The sequence below is a fragment of the Aspergillus pseudonomiae genome, assembly GCF_009193645.1.
Source record: "Aspergillus pseudonomiae strain CBS 119388 unplaced genomic scaffold BDV37scaffold_41, whole genome shotgun sequence".
NCBI classification, from domain to species: domain Eukaryota; kingdom Fungi; phylum Ascomycota; class Eurotiomycetes; order Eurotiales; family Aspergillaceae; genus Aspergillus; species Aspergillus pseudonomiae.
The window spans coordinates 2092-28089 of NW_022476033.1; the positions used below are offsets into that span (position 1 = coordinate 2092).

Consider the following 25998-nt stretch of genomic DNA (forward strand, 5'->3'; position numbering starts at 1 on the left):
GGGGTGGCCTCCGGTGTACAGACAATACTTGGTAAGATAGGCGAACGGGGTGAGCTTTACGGTTTGTCGGGATATTCACCTGCATTTATATATAATATCAACTACTGATACCAATAGGCAGTATCAGCCTCCAAATGCAAATCATTCTCACCTGTGATGGCCAAGGAACTGAGTGAAGTTGAGTGAAGAAGTCTGACCGAGTGTCTCGAGGTTTCTATTACTATTGTCGAGTACGGAGGAAGACAGTTCCCCCGTGACCGTGAGAATGATTCTCTCACCACCGTGAGTGTCATGTCGAACCCTTAAGTTTTGCTGGGTGGATCAGCGGGTAGCCCCATGATTAGACCAGGGAGGGTTATACTTTGCTCATCCATTGTTGGTGGGGGAGGGTTGCCAGGATTGTATAATGAGATTGCTATGGCGTCCAGCAAGTGATCGATATTGTAGAATTAGCTTGGGCGTTTTCCAGATGGTGGGTCGATCAAATTGAAATCTGCAGTGGGAGACAGGCTAGCGGGAGATATAAGGTAGCATACAGACAAAGTCCGTACATACTATACTGTACTTGATAAACACGATCAACCACAACAAACAAAATGAAACAGGTGAAGGTATGTCCACCTGACCCGTACCGTACACAAAACAGTGGTTTATCTATATTGGATATACTTTAATAACAATGAAGTCTAATCCAGGAGCAACGAGAATTGGAATTGAACAAAAAAAACAATATAATATTATTTCCACTATTGACATTCTTGAATCGAATTGATTCTCGGTCCGAAAATCCAAATGTTGTTGTGGTGTATGGTCGGTGACGGGAAGTGAGAAAGGGAAATGAGCTCTCTTCCTTTCCCGCGTTATCATTTGCCAACACCTTCACTTGGGACCCGTATGGTCACTCACCACCCGTGCTCCAAGCTAAGGCCCACTAATAGTAACTAAACTCAACCTCACCGTCTGCCATCTCTTCCTGGTCCTCTTCCCAACCACCACCACCAACTTCCCCCCCTCCCCTCCCTCTTCCTTCACTGTTCGATCTCCTTCCTTCTGGGCAAGACCCTGGGGTCTTTTTTGCACTAATCTCGAATTCGAACCGACAATAATATCGACAAAAACTGTCCTGCCTCCCACGCGCCATTCTTTGTGCTCCCGCGGGCTTGAACTCTCATCGGGCTATATGCAGAGTCTCCCATCCGTCTCTTTGTCTCGTCATCAATCGATTCCCATCGCAATCCACAATACTCCATTTCCTTGACCCTGTCTCTCGGCAGAGACCAACAGAGAACCCATCGTTCGAGGTCCTCCCTGGGAACAGGACACTACCCTGGGACGAAGGGAAGGTTGTCTTTCGCCGGTCGGACTGACAACGTTGGTTTCGTTTCCTTTCGTTTTTAGACTTGTCGCTTGTGGGGCCGGTGTCTGGTCTTGCGGGCCTGTGGTATTAAGGCATGAGTGGGATCGCAAGTGCTTGTTTATCCTGTCTCTCGACAGTTGACCGCTGGTGTCATATCACCGCCTGTCTCGGGCCGATCGGCGGTCGCTCGAGGGATGGAATTTACGAGACAATCTTAGCAGATAATGAGCGGGAAGCGGTTTCCGACTTGTTAGGCTACCTTGAAAATGTATGTTCGCTCACCCTCATCCCTGTGTGGATTTCTTGGCGTGATTTTGATCCTAACTCAACCGACCCGGTAGAGAGCCGAGACCGACTTCTTCAGAGGCGAACCGCTTAGCGCTTTAAGTACACTGGTATACTCCGATAATGTCGACCTTCAACGAAGCGCCAGCTTGACCTTTGCTGAAATCACGGAGAGAGGTGGGTGAACCTCGAGCTTCGATGATCTTCGCGCGGCTAACCCCCACCTTTCTTCCTCGCAGATGTGCGCGAAGTCGATCGGGATACCCTCGAACCCATCCTTTTCTTGTTACAAAGCTCTGATATTGAAGTACAACGCGCGGCCAGCGCTGCGCTGGGAAACCTCGCTGTCAATGGTTGGTCTCATTTTCGGTGACGGCAACGACTTATCACTGACACCACATAGCGGATAATAAGGTACTGATTGTCGCCCTTGGAGGGCTGGCCCCTCTAATACGGCAGATGATGTCGCCCAATGTCGAAGTCCAATGCAATGCAGTTGGCTGCATTACGAATCTAGCTACGCATGAGGACAACAAGGCCAAGATCGCTCGGTCGGGTGCTCTGGGACCGTTGATTCGTCTGGCGAAATCCAAGGATATGCGTGTACAACGGAACGCGACAGGGGCCTTGCTAAACATGACACATTCTGGTGGGTAGACCATCTGGAAACACGCGGTTGGTCCTTATCCTGTTCTGACGGGTGTATAGATGATAACCGACAACAACTGGTCAACGCTGGCGCGATTCCCGTCTTGGTTCAGTTGCTTTCTTCCTCCGATGTTGATGTACAATACTATTGCACAACTGCTCTCAGCAATATCGCCGTCGATGCGTCAAACCGAAAGAGACTTGCTCAAACCGAGTCCCGGTTGGTTCAGTCACTGGTCCATCTCATGGATTCCTCCACTCCTAAAGTCCAATGCCAGGCCGCGCTGGCTCTTCGCAATTTGGCGTCGGACGAGAAATACCAACTCGAAATCGTTCGCGCCAAAGGTCTCCCCCCGCTTTTGCGCCTCTTGCAGTCCTCTTACCTTCCTCTCATACTCTCCGCCGTCGCATGCATTCGCAACATCTCTATTCACCCGCTTAACGAATCACCCATTATTGATGCAGGCTTTTTGAAGCCGTTGGTGGACTTGCTTGGCTCGACGGATAATGAAGAGATACAGTGCCACGCCATTTCCACGCTCCGAAATCTCGCCGCCAGTTCGGACCGTAACAAGGAGCTTGTCCTCCAAGCAGGTGCGGTTCAGAAATGCAAGGACCTGGTTCTGAAGGTTCCCCTCAGCGTCCAGTCCGAGATGACTGCCGCAATTGCTGTTCTGGCCCTGAGTGATGAGCTCAAACCCCACCTTTTGAATCTCGGCGTTTTTGACGTTCTCATTCCTCTGACGGAGTCCGAAAGTATTGAAGTGCAAGGGAATAGCGCTGCGGCCTTGGGCAATCTTTCCTCCAAGGGTAAGTCATGAGCAGTTCTGAATGCGTCCCGCATTTGCTAATCTGACACAGTCGGCGACTATTCGATATTTGTCCGAGATTGGGCGGATCCCAACGGGGGTATCCACGGCTATCTGAAGCGGTTCCTCGCCAGCGGAGACCCTACCTTCCAGCACATTGCGATCTGGACTCTCCTTCAGCTGTTGGAGTCCGAGGACAAGAGACTGATCAGCTATATTGCCAAATCCGACGATGTCGTGCAGATGGTCAAATCGATCTCCGACAAGAATATTGAGTCCGACGAGGAGGACCAGGAAGATGGTGAGGGCGAGGTAATTGCGCTGGCACGACGATGCCTCGAATTTCTTGGTAACGGCCCCCGACAAACGCTTGTGGAAGCTTAATTAATCCCCGCGCCGTGACTCCCTTTAATGATTTCCTCCCTATAGCTTCCTTTCCCCCTCGTCTATAGTTGACCTTGTGTTTTACATTCACTTTACATTCTCGCAGGTGTTCAGCGGGTATTCGATTCAGTGTCACTTTCTTTGCTTCAGCGAGCATCCGATGTGATGGGAATAATATCGGGATCCGTCCTGGTGGCCGTTTATCCCACGGCCTACTTTCTCCAGCTGTATGCTTATATTGTTTTGTATGTACTTTGATAAATGCTGTGGTTCTTAGACCAGTCCTGGTCGTCTATCTGATTGCCGTGATACCTGAACTTGTGTGTTGTATTAGCTGGTACCTCCGTTTCTGTATTGCCCTACTGTTTTTTTTCCATGTCGTGGTCGATTCCTAACGTGGCTGGACCCACTGCGAGGGGACGTGCTTTTCTTTCGCACCAGAGGCTGAAGTGGGTCGAACCAGTCGATTCTTCCGGCAAATCAAACGGGTTGGGTGGGTCAAGTTTATAACCTTAAGTACTTGATATACCGTTCATCCTTCCCAGTACCCGTACGAAACGAGTATGCCATACCCTCATGAATAAAAATTATACTGAATACTTTCTTTTTGCAAGATATAAATTTCCTCTCGAAGAGGCTTCATGTAGGACGGAGTATCCCATAACCGGAAGACCGATGTTACCCCCCCGAGTACTCAGGATTAACCTCCCAAATATTATAATAATAAAATCCAAACAAGAACCGGAGAAGCAAAATTATCAGCTCCATATTGAGTTCAGTTTACCTCGCCTCTATTTCATCTCTAAAGACTCAGATGGAGTACCTGTTCGATCAAGTTGCAGTGCTGCGAGGCCTGTACTAGGACATATTTGTAGAACAATTAGGTAATAGTTGGGTTGTACGAAATGTGAATTGTAGGTGCCTGGAGCTGGAAGACTATATGCAGGGGGGGGGGGGGGGGGGGGGGGGGGGTGGGGGGGGGGGGGGGGGGGGGGGGGGGGGTTTGTCGTTTATGGATCTGGGTCTAAGTCTAATCTGGTGGATTATGGGGTTCTGGTATGTTTTGAGTGAGACCTGTAGGTCTATAACTGGAGAATGAAGAGAACTCGAGTCTAGCTGGTGATGGTATATAGTTAGAGTAATGAATGAGAAGGAAAGGGAAAAGAAGATCGCAGTACAAAGATTTAAACAAAAGAGCAAAGCGAAGACAAGGGGGAGGCTCGGAAAGAAGGTATCATTTATAGCTATATGGGTTGTATCAAGCAGAAACCTGGATGATGTGTGAAGGTCAGTCTTAGGGGAAGAAGCTTATAGAACAACAATGGCAAGAGTTAGTCCCCAGAGCGACAGTAGTATAGAGTAACAACAGTGAAAGGTACTGGTAGTATAGAAGGTCAAATCACAGGCAGCGCAGAATGTCCGGAGATTAATACAGAGCACTTCATACATATGTATGTACTCGGGTATATCCAACCGACAAAGGACAAGTATTACACCTCTTCTGGCGGTCAATAAGCAAACCTCACAACAGATTCCATATCCCAAGCCCCCGTAATCTCTATATCTTCAAGCCGAAACCCCCAGGCCTTCGCAACCCGTTCATCCGGTCGATACTCCGGGTCCGCTTCAGAGAGCCACTCAGCAGTAATAGGGTCCAAGTCGCGTCTGAAGCTGAAGGTTGTTGTTGGTCCATGGTCGAGACTAAATTGGATATATCTCAAACGGGGCATATACCGGGCCGCGTAACCTAGAGAAATGAAGAAGCGATGGAACTGTTCATCGTCATTGATGGATCGATCGACACATCCACTCTCGTAATCACAGATCTCTTCTTCCCAATCTTCTATTTCGTCTATTTCCTCTTGCCATTCAGCTGTGGGCAGGGCGAGCCATTGACCTGGTTTGGCGGTTTAGTTGATATATCTAGTCAATATTGGGGTTTTGTGGTCCTGTAGTATTCTTCATGGTGTATATAGATTGCAGAGCCTTGGAGAAGGGAGGGAAGCTATTACCTGAAGGAAGACGAGGCGGGGCATTATTGAGCTCTAGGACTGTTAGGTTAGGCCAATGTATGGTAGAAGGCAACGGATGGCCAGTTTCATCGAGAGGCCACAAGAAATCCGGGGATAGAGATGTATTTTCTAACTTTAGCTCTCGAAGAAAGATACTTAGATCTCGAAGATTCATAGCAAGAGTGTCGATTCCTGTAGATAGGACGTTTAAAGCAGGCATGCTGTCTTTCCATGGTTTTTCAGCTTGGTTCGCGTAATGCAATACCCTTAAGCTGTGTGGAGTGTTTCTGAAAAGCTCGGATACAGCTGAGTATTTGTAAGCGAGATGATCGTAGTGGGGTGCATTCTTAAATGCAAAATGCAAGTGGGCGAAGGGGGGGAATATAAACACGTACCATCACGACGGGGCTTTAATATACTCCAAATGATCTGGCCTTACCCACTCATCCAGATTCAAATATAGTTCCGTGACAGTCGGACAGTGCTGAACAATCTGTGCCACTGTGCCGGCCCATATTTGATGGTACCGATGCCTATGTTCTCCCCGAGCATTAAAGAAAGCAATCCGCCTATTGGTAAAAGAAAGCTTGTCAACACAGGAAGCATAAGCCAGAACAGATGCATAATTATTGTGGAAGCGCGCCCGGTACGGTGGAACTGCATCGGTGCGCCCTGTTTTAAAATCGTGTCGATAGTCCCCAGCAATGTCGAAATATGAAGTGTTTGGCTCCGGGGCGGGGTTTTCACCGACTCGGCGGCCTCGCAGCCCTAGGTCTAGGGAGAGACGGTTATTCCGATCCCATTGACCAAGGATGCCAAATAGATTAATGATAGCTGTCTGAAATGCCCGGTTATTTGCCTCTCGGACGGGGTTAGCTATCCTGTATTGGTCTGTCTCTCTTTTGCGTGTTGTCCAGTCTAACAGTTCGAATGGTACTAGAATATCGTACTGCAGATTCTGTATCCAGGCTCGTCTTATAGCGCCGGCTCCTGATATAAGTCTTTGAAAATGTACCAGAGAAATCCCTCTCTGGTCGTCTTTCTGGGTTTCATCGCTGTAGACGATTAAATTGGAGTAGATGAATGGCTCGCAAGCTGCTTGCCATCGACGGCAGACAGTTGTATATGGGGCCAGGCAATCGCCTGCCTGATGTAAGATGCTTGCGATTTCAGATAATAGTTCCAGGGGCAGGCTCGCTGCCATAGTATCGGTGGTGCGGCTTGGCAGGAACCGTTGGGTAGGGTTAAGAGCGCTTTGCTGTGAATAGTAATGTCTTGATTGATGGCATCAGGGATTTTGGTTATCAGATGACTAAGCATTACTAGTTTATTGTAGGTCGATTACATTTTTTGCGTAGTGTGAATAGCTTCAACAATAATAAAAAATATCGATACGTTGCAAAAGTGACGTTGAGCCGAAGCCGACGGCTAATCGGTTCCTAATCCAGGGGTGTGGATTATTGAACATGATACAGTGTACAGCATTAGTATAACTATGATGAGCAGTCTCGGTATTCAATAGGCTTAAGCCCTCTAACCTTCGATTCTCATTTACGAATCGTACTTGTATCGCATTTGGACTCCGCGGTCAAGCCACCGTCACCGATCACTAGTGGATTCTAGTCGTCGTGATAGGCCACATCTAATTAAGATATCTAACTGGTAGTACTGGACGAAGTGCCGGGTGTAATACCTGTATGATTGTTTTGGGGGCTTGTAAAGTGACAAGATACAATTCCGATGAACCAAATGTATTCAACTGCAGAAGCAAGCCTTCTAATACTTCCTTGATAGATCGCCGGTATAAAATCAACTAGCCAGCTGTGATGCACTCGTATCATTTCCAGAGATCCAAAAGTCAAGCAGAGATGATTTACGCCTGGGATTTCGCGTGTATTCGAAATCTTCCATCAAAGATCTCGGCCCCCCCTTGTTGACAAGAGGGTGCCATGGACGAAACTGATCTGGAAACTCAACCCGCTCGAGATCAACAGCCATGACTTTGTCAACACACAATAAAAAGTTATCCAGTTTCTCGTCTCGATATAACGCTCCATACCTGGAAAACTGTTTGAAAACTTTCTCCAGATAAGCTTTCAACAAATCCTCCGAAACCTCGTCATTATTGCGAGCCAAATCGCTCAGCGGAATCCCATTGATATCGGATAATATAAGCGCAGGTAGCCCATCGAAGTAGCCCTGGCCGTAGAAGTATGGGATCACCTTTCCTTGAAGCGCCTCTAATTTGTTGTAGGCTCTCTCTTCATCCTTAAACTCTTCCTCCCAGTCCTCCTTTTGTTGCTTAATGATAATAGAGGTGGCTCCTTCTGGAATTGGATACCGATATGAGCCTGGTTTAAGTTTCAAACGATATACCGTTCGACGTGGATCTAATAGCTCAACCTCGGTTGCAAGAATCTTATGCCCGTTTAGCTCGAGAGTCTAACAGAGTCAGCTTGATATGGACATTAGGCCAACATGTAGAAACGCCCTACCTGGGGAGGGTTCCGGCGTGGGAAGACATTCGACATAACTAAATAGGCATAAAGGGGAATGAGGAAGAAAGGGAAAGGAAAAAGCTTGGAGAGCAAAGATGATAATAGGCTCAGCTGTCATGTGCTATGGGAGACGCAAGGGATAGGATTATTACATATAAATTATGGATTTAGTGCCCCAAACCTCGTTGACTTGCATGTTCATGTTGCCAACAGTACATCAGTGAAGCACTAAATTTGTAAACAAACGGTTCGAAGTGAGAGAAGAGAAATATATTTTGAATTTGACGGAATGTTTTGAGTGTAAGGGCCATGTGCAGCCCACCCGGAAAATGAGCATGACGCATGTATTTCTATATGGAGTCCAAGTTGCTTGAGTACAAGTATAAGCCTCTACAAGGCCATACCAATAACACTCCCTACAAGTCTCCGCGTGGCAGCGATCATAGAATCATGATCTTTATCTAAAGCCGCGAGTTTCTTCCTCTTTGATATCCATTTCTCGTCACTAGACCAACTCTCTACACGGACCGATCGGTCGTGACAAAACGTCACGATATCATCAGCATATGCACGCTGTTCGGTCTCCTCGCAATCCTCAACCACGAATTGGATCAACCTATCTTGTAACTCATGGCTGAGATCAACGTTGGACTTGCGGTAATCGGTAGTTTTGGTGTTCATAGAGGGTTCACCAACACTAGCCTCTGCATGAGCTTGGTCGGGCTCAACATAACCTTCCAGAATCCCTTGGTCAGCCTTCTTCAGCGCGTCGTGAAAATTGCCAAAGGCATAGACCATGTCAACGCCGTGATGCGCAATTCCTTGCATGGGCCCTGAGAAGGGATTGCCGAATTCGAAATGGTGATACTGTATTCCCACACGATTGGCGTCCTGACCACGGAGGAGTGCTTGCTGCCCACGATGAGCCTTGAAGGATTCGTTTGCGCGATATATCTTATGCATCATCGTGGCATCTGATATGAATTGGGAGAATCCCTCAAAGAGTTCTTCATCCGAAGAGGTAGGCGAAATGCCGTATGCTTGAAGAACCTCGTGAGCCGCCGCTTCTGAGGGATAACTTGCGGTACAAAGAGAGTGGAATGTAGTGTAATCCCAGTTGGCCATCAGGGCAAAGCCTCTGAACTCGTCAGCTGTCGCGCTCATTAGGACCTGGACCTTTTCGTCGGACGGCGTGCTCTCGTCGCCCAAACCGCCATGCTCAAGATGGACGGAAACGCCACAGCCCAAGTCGCTTTTTCGAATGGTCAATTCGTCGATGGTCAGTGTAAAAAGCACCCAGTGAAGGTCTGCAACGCTGTTCAGCAGATCCTTGGTAGGAATTCTTCTCAACATGTTGACTCGATCGACTGGGTTCTCAGCTTGGACTGACCACAGTTGGCAGAGGTCTGCCCAGCGCTGGTCGGCCTTTCCCATCGATGTCAATTCGAGACCCCCAACCGGTCCAGACATCAAACCAGCCTTGCGGAATAGCGATCTCTTCGTGCCTAATTCTGCCTCGAGAAGGTGAAGGTGACATGAAACTCCGCCGGCGGATTGACCCATGATTGTAATCTTGGCATCATCTCCTCCAAACGCAGCAATGTTGCGCTTGACCCAGATGATCGCGAGTTTCTGATCGTAGAGACCAAAGTTCACGCCCTTGAGAGGGGAGTCGCTGCCTTGGGCCGCGATCATGTCAGATGAAGCGCCGAAGCCAAATATACCCAGACGGTAGTTAATAAATACGGCGATAAAAGGGGTTTTGTGGGAGAGGGAACGAAGAACGAGCCGGGAAGGATCTGCTTAGAGACTCATGGTTAGTGGATACCTTATCGAAGTACGCTCGCAATGTTAGAACACGTACCGGACGCTGGATCCGTGCCTGCGCCATCAATGAAGCCACCACCATGAATCCAAATAAGAACAGGCAGCCGAGTCGTCTCCGCATCGATATCGTGCTTTGCTAGTGCTTCCTTGCTTGGGCGCACGACGAAAAGGTTCAAGCACTCGAACTCGTCCTGCCGGTCGTCCGGGTACGGCAAGTATGATTGAAACGTCCGCGTATTGGGCTTACCCTGCGCAGGACACCGTGGATTATGGGGTGGTCAGAACCTTGAGTCTTGCAGCAACTCTGTAAATATCCGAGGGAGTAGTTGCTTGTGAGGGATGAGCGCGTACCCGTTCTCCGTAGCGTCAAACATATCCCGCGGTAAACGATCTCTCAGGCGTGAGTGCTCCCATCTTCCCGGCACATGAGCATATGGTATACCACGAAACTCCTCGAGGGCATCTGAGATGGCCGATCGCTTGCCGACAACTGTTTGGATATGGCTGGGGATGGAAGACGTGGGCAACCGCACAAGGGGGATCTATTCTAGCTGCAATCTGGGTGACATAGTGCTGGACGAATGGTCTAGAGATAACTCGAAGTGCAGAACAACAAGGGTATCGCCGTGTTTAGCTCCATCCTTTTATCTGGCCTCTCGCACGCCAAGCATGGTTGGTTCTGAGTTTCCGGTACTCTATGACTAGCTCAAGACTGATCTTCTTGCGCTTGATGTCGGCATTGTAGACCATAAAGAGAGGTATCCATAAGTAGCAGAATTATTGCGAACCTGACTGGCTACAGGCTCTACTGTGTAATAAGACCCCGAGACTAAAGACATTCTGCGTCAATTTGAACCTCATTCGGTGAGATGACTCACTTGTGATGGATTGCCAGAGAACACCATGGCGTGATTGGTCTAGCACAGCCTTTTTTCGTCTGACTCATGTTCAAGTGTGGAGTTTGGAGATTCACCTCTCGTGTTGTCAGCCACCACATAACTACGCATAATACCTGCATAATATACCAACCCCCTCCATTATCTTCAAGTCGCACACTTTTTGTTCGAGCACAGTGGTTAATTTTTGAACAGTGCAAGTGCCTTTGGCAGAATGCCATGGAACTTTATCCTAGACCTCCAGGCTCACCGGAGAAGCGAATTAACTCTAAGCCCAATTGCCAAACACAAGTTTTCTTGGTGAAGATATGACTCATACTTGCGCAGGATGAGTCACTCACTCCTCCACTTTGAAACTCTTTGCATATTTTGTGCAGGATCATGACGCATATTAGTGCCTATAAAAGCCCAGATGCCGCATGCACATCATATTTTGCGGCGGATGCGCATATGAAAAATAGACTACTACTACTAGTCTACTACTAGTTAGTTAGGTACGGGATCTCCGCTGGATCCGACCCGAAGCCGATCCGAACCTTGTAGTGACACCGCTAGCAGTCAGGTGATTAAAAATCTGTACATATATTTACATCATGGATGTGATTATGTACATAATACAAGAAAGATGTGGCTGATGACAGGGCTTGCAGGGAATCGTTCTATAAACATGACCTTATCTACCACGAGAACGAGGATGGCTCATGGGGTTGGTATAATCCTTCGGAATGTCTATGGTCAAAAGCCACCAACATCGACGGGATGATAGCCTTGAACGACGAATACGAAGGTCTGTGGGAGTTCTTTGATGACATAACTGGTGTACAAACCTTGACGCTTGATATGGTGATTACGAAACTAGTTGACCAGGGAAGCACGTCTGCGTCTATTGAGGAAGTCAAGGAGACTATTTGGTTACTAAATAAGTACCTCCAAACAGACGATGAAGTACCAGATAGTCAGTCGATCTGGGATGCGAAAGTGTTCCCCGTACGGGATGTCAATGGCCAGACCCTACCCCGCAGCTGCGACGAAGCATTCTCAATCGCGGATCGTAAACACCTGTACGACTGGTTTGCTGGAAAGGCCCGCTTTCTTGACTTTAGTGTCAATGACATACATCGACTGGGGCCCTTTCTGAACTGGGTTGGGCTTGAGCGACGTTATTTATCCGTTTCTGTCAAAGATATTTCAAGGGTGGGCAATGATGCCCAGCAATCTCTGGTGTCAAAAGATCGAAACATAGCTCTTAGAGCGTATGGCTTGCTGCGGTACGTTAGTTCATCGAATATGAAGAAACAAGCTAATGGCAGAAAACAATAGCATCGCTGCACATTACAATAGCCCCAGGATGCTGAAGAGTGAGGATACCTTCTATGAGCTTCTTAGAACAATCAGGTCCGTGCCACGGATGGGATTAGCTCTGAATTGCATCTAAGCCAGGACGGGAAAGATATCTTGGTGGAAGTGTCGAGAAGTGAATTACATTTGCATGAAACCGATACTGATCTGACCATATACGTGCCACGAGATGAAAAGGCACAATGTCTATGCTTTGTGGACCGAATACCGAAAGCTCTTCTAGAATGGATCATGACAGAGCCAACCACAAGAATATGCGCGCCTTTTCCTGACAGAGCGTTGGACGTGATGGAGAAAGTGTTACAAGTGCCACTTCCTTATGTCGCCGCTACTCTTGATCGAGCAGGGGTTGTGAGTATTGAGACCGAAGAGGTTGCTGAAGAGGACGGTATCGACCTGACAACCAGCAACGGCGACCGTCAGGCGGAAGAGGTCAGTGGCGATGCAGCATCTGGCTATGGAAACCAATTCGGCACAGAATCAAATACACCCAGTGCAACCTTTCCTACGCCGTCAGTCGTGTCGGGCGAAATCGGAGAAGCAAGTGTGCCATTGTCAAGGACCAGGTCTAATTTCCGGAGCTTGTCACCGTCCTCTCTCCTGAGAACCCCCAGGTCCACATATAATGCTGCGCCCGTATATATAGAATATCGGTCCATCCTGGAGAAGGTTGTCTCAGCTGCGCGCCAGTTTATCTTTCCCACTCGGGGCTCTATCGATACATCACTCCTCGGTGAGTTCCAGAACCTGCATCTCCGCGAACCAAGCGACAATACCGGCCACCTTCGTTCGCTAGAGAAGCTCGAGCGCGACAAACGAATAGGAGCTGCCGGTGAACTATTTGTGAGTATCAGCATGAAAGCCTCAGACATACCATGGAAACAAGAAGATAGACTCATTCATCCGCAGGTATTCGAAGTCCTATCCCGGCTCAGGCCAAATCTACCAGGATTCTCCAGAGAAAGCTGGCAGAGCACCATTCGCCAGTACATTCAACTTCACGAGGACTACATCGACTTGCAACCATGGTGTGGCCGTGAGACAGCCGACCTTGTGTATACCGACAGCGAAGGTATCCTGACCTCCTTCCTCATAGCAAAAGGCTACTTAAGTTCCGAGATGTGGGCGGGGAAGTCACCTCGTTTTTACCTGGAAGTCAAATCCACTACCTCCTCCTGCGAAACGCCCTTTTACATGAGCAAGTACCAATACGAACGGGTACGTATGGCATGGACAGGGGGAACGTATCTGCGGCTAACTGAAAATAGATGCAATCGTTCTCTGGGGGCGCATCGGGGTCCGGAGGGTCCGAGAACATCTATACCATATTGCGTGTTTTCAATATAGGGACAAGCTCTGTGGCAATGAAGGTATACGTTGATCCTGAGAGGATGAGGACGAACCGGCATTTGCTGTTCACTGCGAGACTTGGTCGATTGTACCGGGTTCGGGCAAGGCACACTTGAATAGCGGCGATCAGCTCTAACTAGATAGGCTTTGATTCATGCTATCTAACCCTTCTAAGTCAATGCGTTTTGCCAACCAGTCTAGCTTGCTTGGTAAGAAGCACAAAAGAAAATAAAAAAAAACATACAACAGGAGGGATTCGCTGGTGGTCACCCACCCAACTACTAACCTCCCGGCGTGTGGCTTAAGTACGGCTGAGCGGACGGGAAGCCCTGTTCTCCACACCCTATGGTCGTATGTACTAGTTTAATATAAGTAATGAAGTATGTAGTAGGAATAACACCACCATACTATTAAGTAGTTGGCTATGGAGTAACAGTATACATTACTATGAGAGTACCCTTGGTCCCTTGACTACAGAGACGCATCAATCGATATATAATCCAATATATGTAGAACCTTTAAACCTCGAGTGATAATATTCACTAGGCCAGGCAGAGAATTCATTATATGCAATTCGCCCTCATGCCTAATTCAAAACCCTTGCAAAATGAATTGCTCATAACGAGGTTTTACTGTACATGAGGGATCCACATTCCAGAACGTTCCGTCTCTTTCTGATTGTTTTCTAGCTTTGGTAGACCATATAGTTATATAGTTTGTACCGAGAGGAGTGGGCATAGTTCAGGTCCCAGAATCCAGATCGTCCCAAACGCTAAGTCCCACATTCATGTTCGAACTCAGCTGTGCCGGTCACTCTGACCGCTTCTTTGCTGGAGTGAGAGTTTGAATACCTATGACTATTGAGGCTTTCAGCTAACCACCAGGAGCAATGATGTAAGTGCAAGAACTCTCTGTTCCCAGAACTATCAACTAGCCCTCCGTAGCTGCTCGTGCATAGCTTCAGCTTCTACCCACATCCGCTGGTTCCCAAGCAAGTAGCTGACACCGACAAAAGCATTAAGATTCCCAGATTTACAAACCTTCTCCTGGGCTTTGAGACAATCAATATATAGACCTTTGGCCTTGGTATATCTTTATCACTCTGCGGGTATCTTCTCACTCTTATAATGTACCTACTATATTCATAGTGAACATTCTGGAATTATTCACTGTTTGGTAAATACAGCGCATAGGGTATCGGTGTATTGCTGATGCATCATTATGCTTTCCCTGCTTCTCAAGCACTGAACCAAGGTGGCTGAAACTGGTGAGGTTATGGGCATCACGTTGCTAAGGCTGCCGCAACATGATCCCGTGACAAAACATTCCAACGCCCAGTTGCCCTATATATCACCTACATGGTCTGCGTCTGTCAACCACATACTAAAGGCGACACATAGACTTAAGGCTTCATCAGAGGGAAACGGTTAATCCGTCCAATAATGACGGAAACTCACTTCTATTCGTAGTGTAGGATAATTCTTATGTAGGCAAGCGGTTTTATAGCATCAGCCCTGCTATTTAAATGAAGCTCTATGGAACATCCTGGTGTATTAAGAATAGTCGACCAGTTGGTATATATATGTTTCTATCTTTGAGGGTTTCTACGATGGTTGCTATACTTTTACGTGGCCAAGGGTAGCGTCCTTGATCCAAGAGAGAATATACATATTCTACCACGACCCAAATATTAATCCTACCAACGTTTACTTCCCCAAATTAGTCATCCAACCACAGTAAAACGTTTGAAAACGCAATATCAGTGATAGAGGCTTACCAAAGTCGGGGACCCAAGACACGGTTACTAAGTTCATATGCGGATACTAGAATACATAAAACTAGGAATAGCTGCGCCCCGAAGAGCCACAAGTCACTCCAAGGCGGGGATATCAAACGGCCAGATTGATCGTAGGGTTTCCCCGTCCTTCACAGGCTCATCCTCACCCAATTCTTGATTTGTTGTAACAGCCTCCAACATCCCGGTAAACACCTCCCTATGAGCCAATTCCGTTGCTTCCCACTCTTCAGTAGGCACCCACCCATCGGACGCTGTGTTGAGCAGGGTTGAGAGATCGCGTCTTAGAACCTGTGCCGCCTCGAAGAGTTTGTATTCCTTCTCGTGTTCAATGCGAAAGATATAAAGAAAACTAGCGGTAGTTGCCCTATGTATACATTGCCTAGATTCTATTATCGCTTTTTGTCAACTGGAGACATTCGAACTTTCAATGACTATCATTGATACATCTACGAGCGTATTAGGCACCCTTTTTTCCCTTTCAGACAGACTTTTCAAGAGGTCTAAAGGATAAAATGCAATACGTATATTCCAGTAAATCTCTAAAAAAACGAATGTTCCTTGAAATAGGAGAGGCCGACAGTGAATTAGATCCAGCCATAGTAGGCCAATTGTGTCTACCGGAACGGTCAGATGACACCGTGCCTTACACGAAGGATGACCCGATGGTTTACATACCTCCTCCTGGTAGGCATTATGGGCGACTCTGAATTCCTGAACTATCTGAAATCTCTCGTTGGTTGAATATTTCCATCTGAATCGGCTCAACACGTGGTATCTCATATCGGTGAAACATGATCATCAGGAGCGATGGCTTCTATCTCCGATATCCGGTCATTTTGGTTGACAGAATGTATACATGAAAGGTTACTCTTGAGTATGGAAACTTCTATTTTGCCTTATAATCCACAAGAAAAAATAGGTAAATAATTATTTTTTTTGTTGGACAACCAGTCTCTGCTGCATAGTATAGGTTCGCTAGCATCGAGCTACCTCAGTATTTCACAAAGCAATGCGTTTCCAGAAATAGTGTGTTATAGCCAGCTTGCGGGTAGCTCGCCGCTTGCCGTGATAGATGGCAGGATTCCCTTAAACTCCCGATCATCCGGCACGGCTATAGCCTTCATACATGAGTAGTAATCGTTATGATCAATGCTGTACTTATTAAAGAGCAGTTAACGCGTACCAGAACCGACCCCCGGACCACTCCAGGCGCAAGCACCCTCGCGGCAGACCAATCGTTATAAAGTTCTTTTCGAATGGGACCGCATTCATCGAGTTGGATGAAATTCGAAGCAATTTACTCTATCTTTAGAAGAAGAGCAAACCAGACACCAGAGGCTAATAGACTCAAAAGTGTTTTTAAAGAATTGAATATATTCCAAAATGTTGTTCAGCATGGCCGTCACTGAGAATGCATGTCCCAGGAATAATCTAGAGAGTCGTAGTTTGGAAAATGATGAGAAGTGCTATCCTAGACCAGAATACGAGTATATACTGTGTACAGTCAGTTGTATGCGGCTACAGATAAGGCCATAATAGGCTAGGATAAGAATGTTGGCTAGATTTACGCGGGATTATCCAAGAATAGACATAGTTTTGCAAGCGCGCCTCAAATCCCATCATATATGCCCACCTCTTCTTGTCTCATGGCCTTTACGTAACTCAAGGCCTGGTGTGATTATCGCAAATATCATAGAAATCGATGTATCGGCTATAGAGCATATTGAGCACATTAAAAGCCCCCCAGTCGTCGTGTACTTTCCGCCCACGCTGGCGCGAGAGAGGCTATATTCTGGAAGTGGTGCACAACCAGGTAGTCTGCCTAACCTCGGGCCTAACATGTCCCTGGTACCACAGTATTGAAGCATCTGATGCCGACCCTATAGGCCGGGAAGCCGATATCTTTACTTGCGAAAGCAAAACCTACGTTCAACTCAAGACTCATGGTCTATGCGGCCTGATAAAGCAAATCAACCCAATGGAATAGTCACCACACTAGACGGGGTTTCTCAAAGATCGGCTACCTCCCAATGCTATTCTGCTTGGATATGTACCGAATCTTCATCAGATTGATTTATCTACTTTTTCAATAGAGAGGATCCACAGACTCCATCGAATCCTCTCAGACATACATGACGGTGCGGTCTATGATAGTGATCCATATCCAAGATATATAATGGTTCAGCAAAGCTCAGAGAGGCTCCGGTGGATTAATTTCGATCACGTCCAAACCTTCTTTCATAACTCAATCAAACCTCGCCAACGGCAATAGCTAGAAGACAAAAATACCCTGATGGACTATTTCGTTGATGCTCTTGTATGAATAAATAACACTTTAGTATCGCCTTTAGAGACTAACTGATCTATGACTAGGCCACAGACTATACGGAGGCCAAGATTCATCGTACATAGTCGACTTAATATGAGTATGTACAGTGCCAGCATACCCCTATTAGACACACTGAAGATTGACTAAATTCAGATAGTAGCATTTACAAAGCCTCTTGAGTGTCTCCGGGCAACGCCCATCGGATGCACCCCGGCAGCATCATTCGTAGCCTAACCAAAATACAAAACAGAACTGGCTCTACTGGTCACAGCAGAGAGATATGTTTGACGCAATATCCGTGAAGAATTCTAACACTAAATTGAGACGTGATTGCAGTACCGATAGAAATATAAAGGGTCAGTGAAATGTGATGGCTTTCAGTTCTCCTTTGTGTAGATGTTGGTAAAGTTAGAGGATATGGGTTGTGTTTATAGATGTCTCTAATCGAGGGTATGGATAAGCCTAGGACACTGTCTGGGGTGGAGTACTCGGCATATAAACTAATGAATATCGGCAGCTAATCTCGCTGTATGGAGTACCAAGCTCGTATTAGATGATCCACCCCTCACAGAATATGTTTGCCGATCATGCCGATCTTCCACCACCGCCTGAGTGGATGACCCTGTCCTTCTAGCTATAAAGTTGGGCTACCCAGTTCATGCATTGTCCACTCTAAGTAATCCCCATCCCTTACCTAACAAAAAATATCTAAGCCCTTTTAACATGGAAGCTCTTACACTCGCCTTGGCTATGGGCCTCATAGCCTCTTGCAACGCAGCACCCCATGACCCAATAATCAGCCTGGTAAAAGCCCCTCCTACAATGTATATCCTTAGTTCCTTGATACTCAACCTTTCTGTCTCATTTTAGGCCGTCCGAGAGAATGACCAAAGCGAATGGAGCCATTTAACCGTTCCAAATAATCAGATCTGCACAAATTTTCAACCCTCGTGAGTATTATGCCTCAATCATTTCATCGGCCACATTACGTTAACGTATCTGGATCCGCTAGAATGAGCGAAATCTATCTTGATCCGCAAATCTTACCGGATGGGTATCCTTTCATGTGTATTTTGTTCCGGTAGGTTGCAGGTGATGCTTTAGTTTTGTTAGACTGGGCGCTGATAGACTTCGAGGGACTATGGATGTCGTCATGAGATTAAGTGGGTGAGCTCAGAGCATCCTCAGGAGACTTTCAAGCCAGCTCTATCAATCCGATGCCCGCAAAACCCCTTGCGAGAAAATGGAGTCCCACAGGGTGGAGACCAAGGTTAGGATGGATACTAGTGGATAGTCGTTGGTTAAGAATTGTGAAGCTCGATTAGGACTCGCCAACACAATGAGGGACATGGCTTTCTGCAATCAGTATGGATACACTAATAGTATCAAAGAGCTAATTTACGTTCGATAGTTGCTGGTCAGGACTGGAACATCACTGAACTGCAGCGGTAACTATATTTGCATTCGAGAGATCGGGTGATTGGGGTTTGGAAGAGCGTCTGAAGATTCCTGAGATGGAAGGCGGAGTCGGGCACCACGGTAGTCCATAACTGAATTGTTTTTCTGTTATCTTGTTTTTGTAGATGAATCTGGATATAATAAAAGGATAGGCTTTAGAACAACCGGCTGGTCTTCTCTTGGCAGCAGACCCTTCTAAGTAGCTAAATTCCATCGTGATCAACGGTATCAGATTCTTCCAGCCTATACTTATGATGGAGTTATCTTATCCTATATCTTCCAAGCCTCAACTGCCGTCTCTATCTTTAAAGATCTTATTAAACAACTTCTTCAGTACTGTAGGAAATAGCCAGAGTCAAGATCTGGTCTTATTATAGATAGTATCTCCTTTTATTATTCTAAGAGTATCGAATAAATATGCACACAAGCAGAAATTAAGCTTATATATTCATCCCTGTACTCACCCGACATGAATCCAATTAAAGAGCTCTTCGCGGAGTTAAAAGCCTTTATTAAAAGGCATTGACAAACCTACGAAGACAACCCCGACCAAGGCTTTGATTTCTTCCTTGAGTGGTGTGTTGAAACTGTGGGTGCGAGGAAACAAAGCGCCGAAAGGCATTTCCGGAATGCCGGCCTGACAATCGAGGTGTTGTAATACACCTACACTGTACATTTGTCGAATACAAATTCTTAGAGAACTTCAGAGTTCCGGTATCATGCCCAACTTCCCAACTTATGACTCTTGACGTGTACAGAGATGTGCAAAACCAGCTTCACCATGTCCCAGACGCTAGCCTCGAATTGGGTGCAGTTCAGAGACGTGCTCCGCTGAATACAGTCGGTTCGGGCTGACAGTCGAGCCGATGGTAACCGTAGAACTCAAAGAAAACACATTATCCTCGCGCTCTCTCCCAGCGCCCCACCCCGATCTCTCTAAACTTGAATCTGGTGTTGATACATAACTGCACTGTCTATGACTAGGACAGACTTCGGCTTCGGCTATCCTTGATCTGTGTCAAGGATGCCATGTATCCCAAGGAGTAATTTCCGCACCTTCTTTGCGGAGCTTTTCTTCAACCTCCCGCTCAATCTCCTCTGCCTTCTGACTTCCTATGTTATAAGTCGAATGGGCTCCCTGCAGCAACTTAACTTTGAAGCCAGCAGCTAATGCCCCCTCACAGGTTGATTGAACGCAACATTCACTCTGAATTCCAAAAGCCACAATCTCTTCAATCCCTTCAGCTTTTAGCTGATCCGCGAGTTGCTGGTTGGACTCGAACGTGTTCCCTATATGAGTACAGTAAGAGGCCCGAACACCATCTTCTATTGTAAAACAAGAGATCCTTTTGTATTAAAGTAATCGGTCAAGTTTTTTTTAACTCACTGGTAGTCTTCTCCACAACCCTCTCTGCTTCATTGCGCGGTTTGAAAACTAGCTCCCATGGCTTACTGCCTTTCACCAAAGAGCCATTTTCAGGGGTCTCATGGTGTTGGACGATGATTATACTAAGTCTAGCGTCCAGGCCGCGACTAAGTTCATTGTCTATAGCTGTTCGTGCCTTTGAAAGAATAACGGTCCCGACATCTCGGATTCGAGCAGCATGAGGAATTTCAGTTTGAGGATTCTGGGCTAGATCGGCCTGAATATCGATCACAAATAGGGCGGTGCGACCCATGGTCAGGGAAAGGGGGGATGGGAGGACAAGTGATGAATAGGTCAGAGAAGCGAAGGATAGGTTAATATGCTTATTGGTAGAAGCAAGCCAATGCCAGATTACATAAGTAGGAAAAGGGCAGCGGGAAGAAAGTGAGTCATAGGTCCTTGTCAGCACAAAGAACGACAAGTTCAAATATCAGCTCAAGGTTCGGAGCGTTCCGGCAAGGATGGTCCGTGTAATGCCGGAAGGCGTAAATATGGTAATATACGGCACGGTAACTGTCGTGAGGTGGGTCCCAGAGTTAATCAAAGAGTGCAGGATGGTGAAGCTGGTTTTGCACGTCTCTGTATATTATAGCCCAAGACAAATAGTTCAAGCTTTGTCTTACCTGGCGCGTAACTAACTTAGTACCTGAGGACATAGAATACGACAACGTGATACTCTACACTGAGATGTGATTGTTACAACGGCTCGGACCGAAAGATTAACTTTGTTCTGTACTACCTGCTGCATTGGGCCGTTGCCAGTTTATAGCACATCCTCCCACACGTTCCCTTCCCAAAATACACCATGGAATAATGCAATAAATGAATACATTAATAGACAAGTAAATAAATATATTATTTCGTTATCTTCAGAGGGATCAAGCACTGAGGCATGTCATCCTTCCCCCAGTTGTTTTATTCACTCATTTCCGTGCCTTGGGGTCCGAACAGAGTGCACTGCACCAAACAAATATTCCCCCGGCTGCAAGATTTGTCTACTTATATTCCCAGTGGCATATCTACCTTTATATATCGTTCTCACTATTAAATAATAGATATCAAAAGTTTATTAGAGATAGATAAATTAGGACTACACTACCTATATATATCTAGAGTGGTACGGTTTAACCGGAAACCCGGCCCCGAACCTGTCAAGATTATCTACTAGTCAGGGTAGAAGACCTGTCGACTAGGTAAGGATACGTAGGCAAAATAATAGTAAATAGTCTATCGACAGAGACTGATTCTTGATTTCTCCCTCTACTACTTCCGTTATTAATTTATAGCTAAGGATTCCTAAAGTTCTTTGTATAGAGTACTGAATCCTATGAGAGAGACCACTATTCGTTATTGAAAAGGTGACTGGTATAGATATCGAAGGCACCGTCCGGCCTCCAAGATGTCCATGCACCTGGGGCAGGGTATACTGTACAGTCACCTTGCATAATCGTTATCAATTCTGTGACAATCACTTTCTATATATATTGAAATAGAAATAAAAAATAGTATTTTATTTTACTTATTTAGCAGCTTTATAAATACTAAGACTATAATTTTATATAAAAATAGACTTTAGAAGAGATCCATTGGAGGCCCGTGTGCCTAGGGATTGGGCTTAGGCCCGGTAGTCAGGGTCCAGGGCCCATGTGGGTTGGGCCTTGGGCCTGGAGTTTAGGCCCATTCATGGGCCCTGAAGAAGACTAATTATAAGACGGTAGTTTTTTCTTATAGGTCCAATTTGTATTAATACGGGTATCCTATATTAGACATACTTCTGTTGTAGACGAAAATTCTATATCTGTCCTCCCAAATTCGATAGACCTGGCCCTTCAACCTTGGATTAATAACATCGCACTGTCTACATTATTGTTATCTTCGGACCCTCGGTCACCATATCGTCGCCGATCACTAGTGGATTCTAGTCATCGAGGTAAGTCGTATCTAACCAAGATAGCTAACTGGTCGCAGAGTCCTTGGACGAAGCCCCGGGTGTAACAATATACTGTTGGACATCCAATGGATATCTGCAGTTGGACTTGGATCTCGCCCCGATATCCAACATCGGCGATTTGCGGACTTGGGTTGTGGGGACCACATCCAAGTCGTACGATATGCGGCAGCCTACCTATGATATTGTTAGGCCTACGACTGAGAGACGTGGCCATACATTAACAGCCTGCACCTACCTACGATCCTGCCAGCTGCCTCGTATCTAAGCATTGCTACATGTTTGAATCTAGGTCAGGAAATAGCACTAGGCTCAGTTACTCAGGATATGAGTGCGGAACAAAAGAACAAAACTACCTTACAGGACCAACAATAAAGATCTCTATCACCCTTTTCGATGAGAAGTATGAAAGCTAAGCGAGAATTGAGATTAATGTGGTACTGGGGTCTCCGAAATGTAGGGATTGAGCTCAGCTGCTCTCAGCAGTGGGCCAATTTGGTTGATTAAATTGAGGTATTATTAATTACAGGGTTCCCCTCATTGCCTTCTTTACAATAGGATACAGGTTCACGGGGTATGCAAGCTACTGCAGAAAGGTAGCATTGCATATCTTGCTACAGAGACAAAAGAGAAGTGACATAGGTTCTCCCCGCACCTTTCAGCTGAGATTGCAATCGCCTTGCGTAGGTAGTAGAAGAATACCAGGATCGCGAGGAACATAAGTATCTCGGCAATTCCTCGTCTCTCGCCTGCCAGATAATCAGACTTCTGAAATCCTCTGCTACACACCACAATACGAATATTGGTTCGTGTCCTAAAAACCGATCATCATGAGCTCTATCACCTCCCCGGAGAACGAGCATGACTGGATTAATGCTCAACGCGGCCACATCGCACCACCTGAGAACGGTGGGATAATTTACTCTCGGGACAAGAGTAACCCTAATCCTATCTGGAATCACAGTGCCTATGAATTTCTGTATGAAGAGCAGCCGCCGGAGGGCGTTGTCCATCAATCTTTGTGGAGACAGTCAAGGCTCTGCTATATTGGTGGCATTTTCCAGGTAATCGGTGGTCGCGGAGGCGTCATCTATCAAGTTCGCGCGCTGGACCTCTCGAACATGACGATCGTTGAGATAGGAGGCACGAATGAGGTGATTGTCATTGATCCCTTGACCTCAGTGGAAACTGCACAGGCAGCTTTCCAACTTTACCTCGAAAATGTCAAGGATGGCGTACCAGTGAAAGTACGTGCCATGATCTACACCCATTCGCACGCGGATCATTTTGGCGGAGCGGAGGCTATCCTGCCGTACAAGGTCGACACTGACTTCCGTATCTACGCCCCCAGCGGCTTTCTTGAGCACGCCGTGAGCGAGAATGTCTATGCGGGTAACGCAATGGCTCGCCGGTCCGTATATATGTACGGCGAATCGCTGCCAATTTCACCCACAGGTCAAATTGGGGCCGGGCTTGGATTGGCCTTGTCGCAGGGAACCAGCTCTTTAGTAGCGCCGACCCACTATGTCTCCCAGAATGGCCTACTAAATCCGCCCATCGCCGGCATGGACATTACCTGTCAATTGACTCCCGGCACGGAAGCACCTTCAGAGATGAACTTCTTTTTTCCAACCCTCAACGCCATGTGCATGGCGGAGAATGCGACGCACACCTTACACAATCTGCAAACCCTGCGCGGTGCTCCAGTCCGTGATGCTCGTCTCTGGTCACGATATCTGGATGAGTCGATCGCTCTGTTTGGTACCTTGGCCGATGTCGTATTCTCCAGCCATCATTGGCCCACATGGGAAACCGTGGACGAGGAGGGAAATCGGAAGAAGACTATCATCGAGTACTTAAGCAGACAACGTGATTGCTACGCATACCTTCACAACGAGACGCTGCGGCACCTGAACAATGGCTTGACCCCCGTCGAGATCGCTGAGGTGGTGAAGTTACCTCCCTCTCTGCGGGATGTATGGGACCTAAAGGGCTACTACGGGTCTGTCAGCCACAACGTCAAAGCCATCTATGACAAGTACATGGGTTGGTTTGACGGCAACCCGGCTAATCTGTGGAAACACCCGCCCAAGGAGGAAGCAGCTCGGTATGTCGAATGCATCGGAAGCACTGAAAAAGTCATCGAGAAGGCTCTAGAGTACGTGGCAAAACACGATCTGCGGTTTGCGGCCACCCTTCTCAACCACGCGGTCTTTAATGACCCGAAAAATTCAAATGCGAAACAGGCATTGGCCGAGGTTTATCAATCTCTAGGTCAAGGAGCAGAAAATGGAACCTGGCGCAATATCTATCTGACCGGCGCCAAGGAGCTTACTGGGGAAGTTCGAGGTGCTGTCAACAACATGGCGCCCGAGTCGTTGTTCGCCTTCAGCTTGGACCAGCTGGTGGATCTTATGGCCATTCGCTTGGACGGGCCAAAGGCGTGGTCTTCCATGCCCTTTTCTATTAACTTGATGATCACATATCCCGAAGGCGGCAAAGTAAACAAATCTCCGGAGGGCTGGCATATGAGGCTGAGCAATGCTGTCCTGACCGGCCATGCCATCCCATACTCTGGACCCGGAACTTCCTCGTCTATCCCGGCTTCTCTCACCATCTATGCCACCCAGGCGGAGTTTATTGAGCTAATCACTGGCGAGCGCAAGACTCTCGACAATCTTGATACAAAAGGCGACACTGCGGTTTGGTCTGTATTAAGAGATTTGCTGACCACTCAAGACAAATCGTTCAATATTGTCACGCCTCCTGAGTACAACCATAAGTAGGAACCCGAAGAGCAGAATAATAATTACATTACCACATGCCATGCTATGAGTAAGTTGTGTTTGGTTTCAGCAGAATGCAAAATTGTAGCTAGCTTTTATCTCGGTGGTGAAACAAAATGAAATTCTTTTTATGATGCCCTCTCACAAAAGATAAGCTGGTGTCAAAAACTTGTTGGGCTGATATCTAATCTTGTATTGAATCCCACCGTACTTGATCTTTTACCTACCCTTGATCAAGAAGCTAGATTCTTTTCTCTTTCTTCTCAACCTGAAATCACCAATGACCAGTTAAGATGAAATATTACTTGTCTGCGCGGATTTCTACACCTTTCTCAAAATCGGCTCTTCAATTTTTCCCTTCCTTTTATTTGAGAAGAACAGCGATAACAGCTTGGTGCCTCCCAATCTCTCTTAGGGTATAATGATTATTATCATTTGCCGAAAGTGCCTCTGGTCGGCAATGCTCTTTTTCAAGAAAGGCTCCAGTAGCCACATATTCTGTCTGCAATGCACATATCCAACCAACAGTATACCGGTCTGGATTTGACATTGTGAAAGTGGATACAGTTAGGCTTCTTAAAATAACTGACCCCATTAACCTAACCTAACCTGGCCAAATGCCAGTCTAAATTTTAGTTATAAATTTAAAAATATCGTGATATTTTATATTCTCAATTAATTGAAGGGGTAGGCTTGGTGTTATAATATTCAGTTATTTTATTATTTAAAGTATAGTGGGTTTAGTAGATAGCTAAGCTAAGTGATTATAGATTATTTAAAAATTAATCCTAAATTATTCCGGTGTATTGGCTTAATATTCAGGGAGTG

At 46.6% G+C, this 25998-nt stretch overlaps 7 protein-coding genes across 7 annotated transcripts; 3 read left to right on the forward strand and 4 right to left on the reverse strand.

Moving 5' to 3' along the window:
* The first annotated feature begins 1355 nt into the window (after positions 1-1355).
* vac8 (protein anchor VAC8) lies at positions 1356-3735 on the forward strand. Its single transcript, XM_032078880.1, has 6 exons — positions 1356-1625; positions 1699-1819; positions 1882-1995; positions 2046-2291; positions 2351-3100; positions 3152-3735. Exons 1-6 carry the CDS (start codon positions 1452-1454, stop codon positions 3481-3483), a joined length of 1737 nt encoding a protein of 578 aa, XP_031940559.1. The 5' UTR covers positions 1356-1451; the 3' UTR covers positions 3484-3735.
* Positions 3736-4991: 1256 nt separating this feature from the next.
* On the reverse strand, positions 4992-6815 carry BDV37DRAFT_294665 (uncharacterized protein; the record flags this gene model as incomplete). The annotated part of the gene is made up of 4 exons (XM_032089683.1): positions 4992-5380; positions 5800-5801; positions 5900-6638; positions 6728-6815. 4 exons carry the CDS (start codon positions 6813-6815, stop codon positions 4992-4994), a joined length of 1218 nt encoding a protein of 405 aa, XP_031940560.1.
* A 352-nt stretch (positions 6816-7167) lies between these two features.
* BDV37DRAFT_145377 (uncharacterized protein) lies at positions 7168-8267 on the reverse strand. The gene is made up of 2 exons (XM_032078881.1): positions 7991-8267; positions 7168-7937 (listed from the first exon to the last, which is right to left on the reverse strand). The coding sequence occupies exons 1-2, from the start codon at positions 8024-8026 to the stop codon at positions 7305-7307; spliced, it is 669 nt and encodes a 222-aa protein (XP_031940561.1). The 5' UTR covers positions 8027-8267; the 3' UTR covers positions 7168-7304.
* A 116-nt stretch (positions 8268-8383) lies between these two features.
* BDV37DRAFT_272190 (Alpha/Beta hydrolase protein) lies at positions 8384-10725 on the reverse strand (the record flags this gene model as incomplete). Its single annotated transcript, XM_032084834.1, has 5 exons — positions 8384-9792; positions 9858-10068; position 10124; positions 10172-10362; positions 10699-10725. 5 exons carry the CDS (start codon positions 10723-10725, stop codon positions 8384-8386), a joined length of 1839 nt encoding a protein of 612 aa, XP_031940562.1.
* A 750-nt stretch (positions 10726-11475) lies between these two features.
* Positions 11476-13541, forward strand: BDV37DRAFT_283851 (uncharacterized protein; the record flags this gene model as incomplete). The annotated part of the gene is made up of 4 exons (XM_032087376.1): positions 11476-11984; positions 12037-12111; positions 12153-13293; positions 13344-13541. The coding sequence occupies 4 exons, from the start codon at positions 11476-11478 to the stop codon at positions 13539-13541; spliced, it is 1923 nt and encodes a 640-aa protein (XP_031940563.1).
* Positions 13542-19427: 5886 nt separating this feature from the next.
* BDV37DRAFT_250611 (cysteine hydrolase family protein) lies at positions 19428-20982 on the reverse strand. Its single transcript, XM_032082191.1, has 2 exons — positions 20398-20982; positions 19428-20300 (listed from the first exon to the last, which is right to left on the reverse strand). The coding sequence occupies exons 1-2, from the start codon at positions 20687-20689 to the stop codon at positions 20029-20031; spliced, it is 564 nt and encodes a 187-aa protein (XP_031940564.1). The 5' UTR covers positions 20690-20982; the 3' UTR covers positions 19428-20028.
* Positions 20983-23214: 2232 nt separating this feature from the next.
* Positions 23215-25170, forward strand: BDV37DRAFT_294668 (alkyl/aryl-sulfatase; the record flags this gene model as incomplete). Its single annotated transcript, XM_032089684.1, has 1 exon — positions 23215-25170. The coding sequence occupies one exon, from the start codon at positions 23215-23217 to the stop codon at positions 25168-25170; it is 1956 nt and encodes a 651-aa protein (XP_031940565.1).
* Between the last annotated feature and the right edge of the window lie 828 nt (positions 25171-25998).

Excerpts from the sequence above, each read along its gene's own strand:
- BDV37DRAFT_250611 (XM_032082191.1), bottom strand. The coding sequence starts at position 20,689 with ATGGGTCGCACCGCCCTATTTGTGATCGATATTCAGGCCGATCTAGCC. Across the intron at positions 20,301-20,397 it reads GGTTGTGGAGAAGACTACCA|GGAACACGTTCGAGTCCAAC; the intron begins GTGAGTTAAAAA and ends GTACTCATATAG.
- BDV37DRAFT_145377 (XM_032078881.1), bottom strand. The coding sequence starts at position 8,026 with ATGTCGAATGTCTTCCCACGCCGGAACCCTCCCCAG. Across the intron at positions 7,938-7,990 it reads CACGCCGGAACCCTCCCCAG|ACTCTCGAGCTAAACGGGCA; the intron begins GTAGGGCGTTTC and ends TGACTCTGTTAG.
- vac8 (XM_032078880.1), top strand. The coding sequence starts at position 1,452 with ATGAGTGGGATCGCAAGTGCTTGTTTATCCTGTCTCTCGACAGTTGAC. Across the intron at positions 1,626-1,698 it reads TGTTAGGCTACCTTGAAAAT|AGAGCCGAGACCGACTTCTT; the intron begins GTATGTTCGCTC and ends CCGACCCGGTAG. Across the intron at positions 2,292-2,350 it reads GCTAAACATGACACATTCTG|ATGATAACCGACAACAACTG; the intron begins GTGGGTAGACCA and ends ACGGGTGTATAG.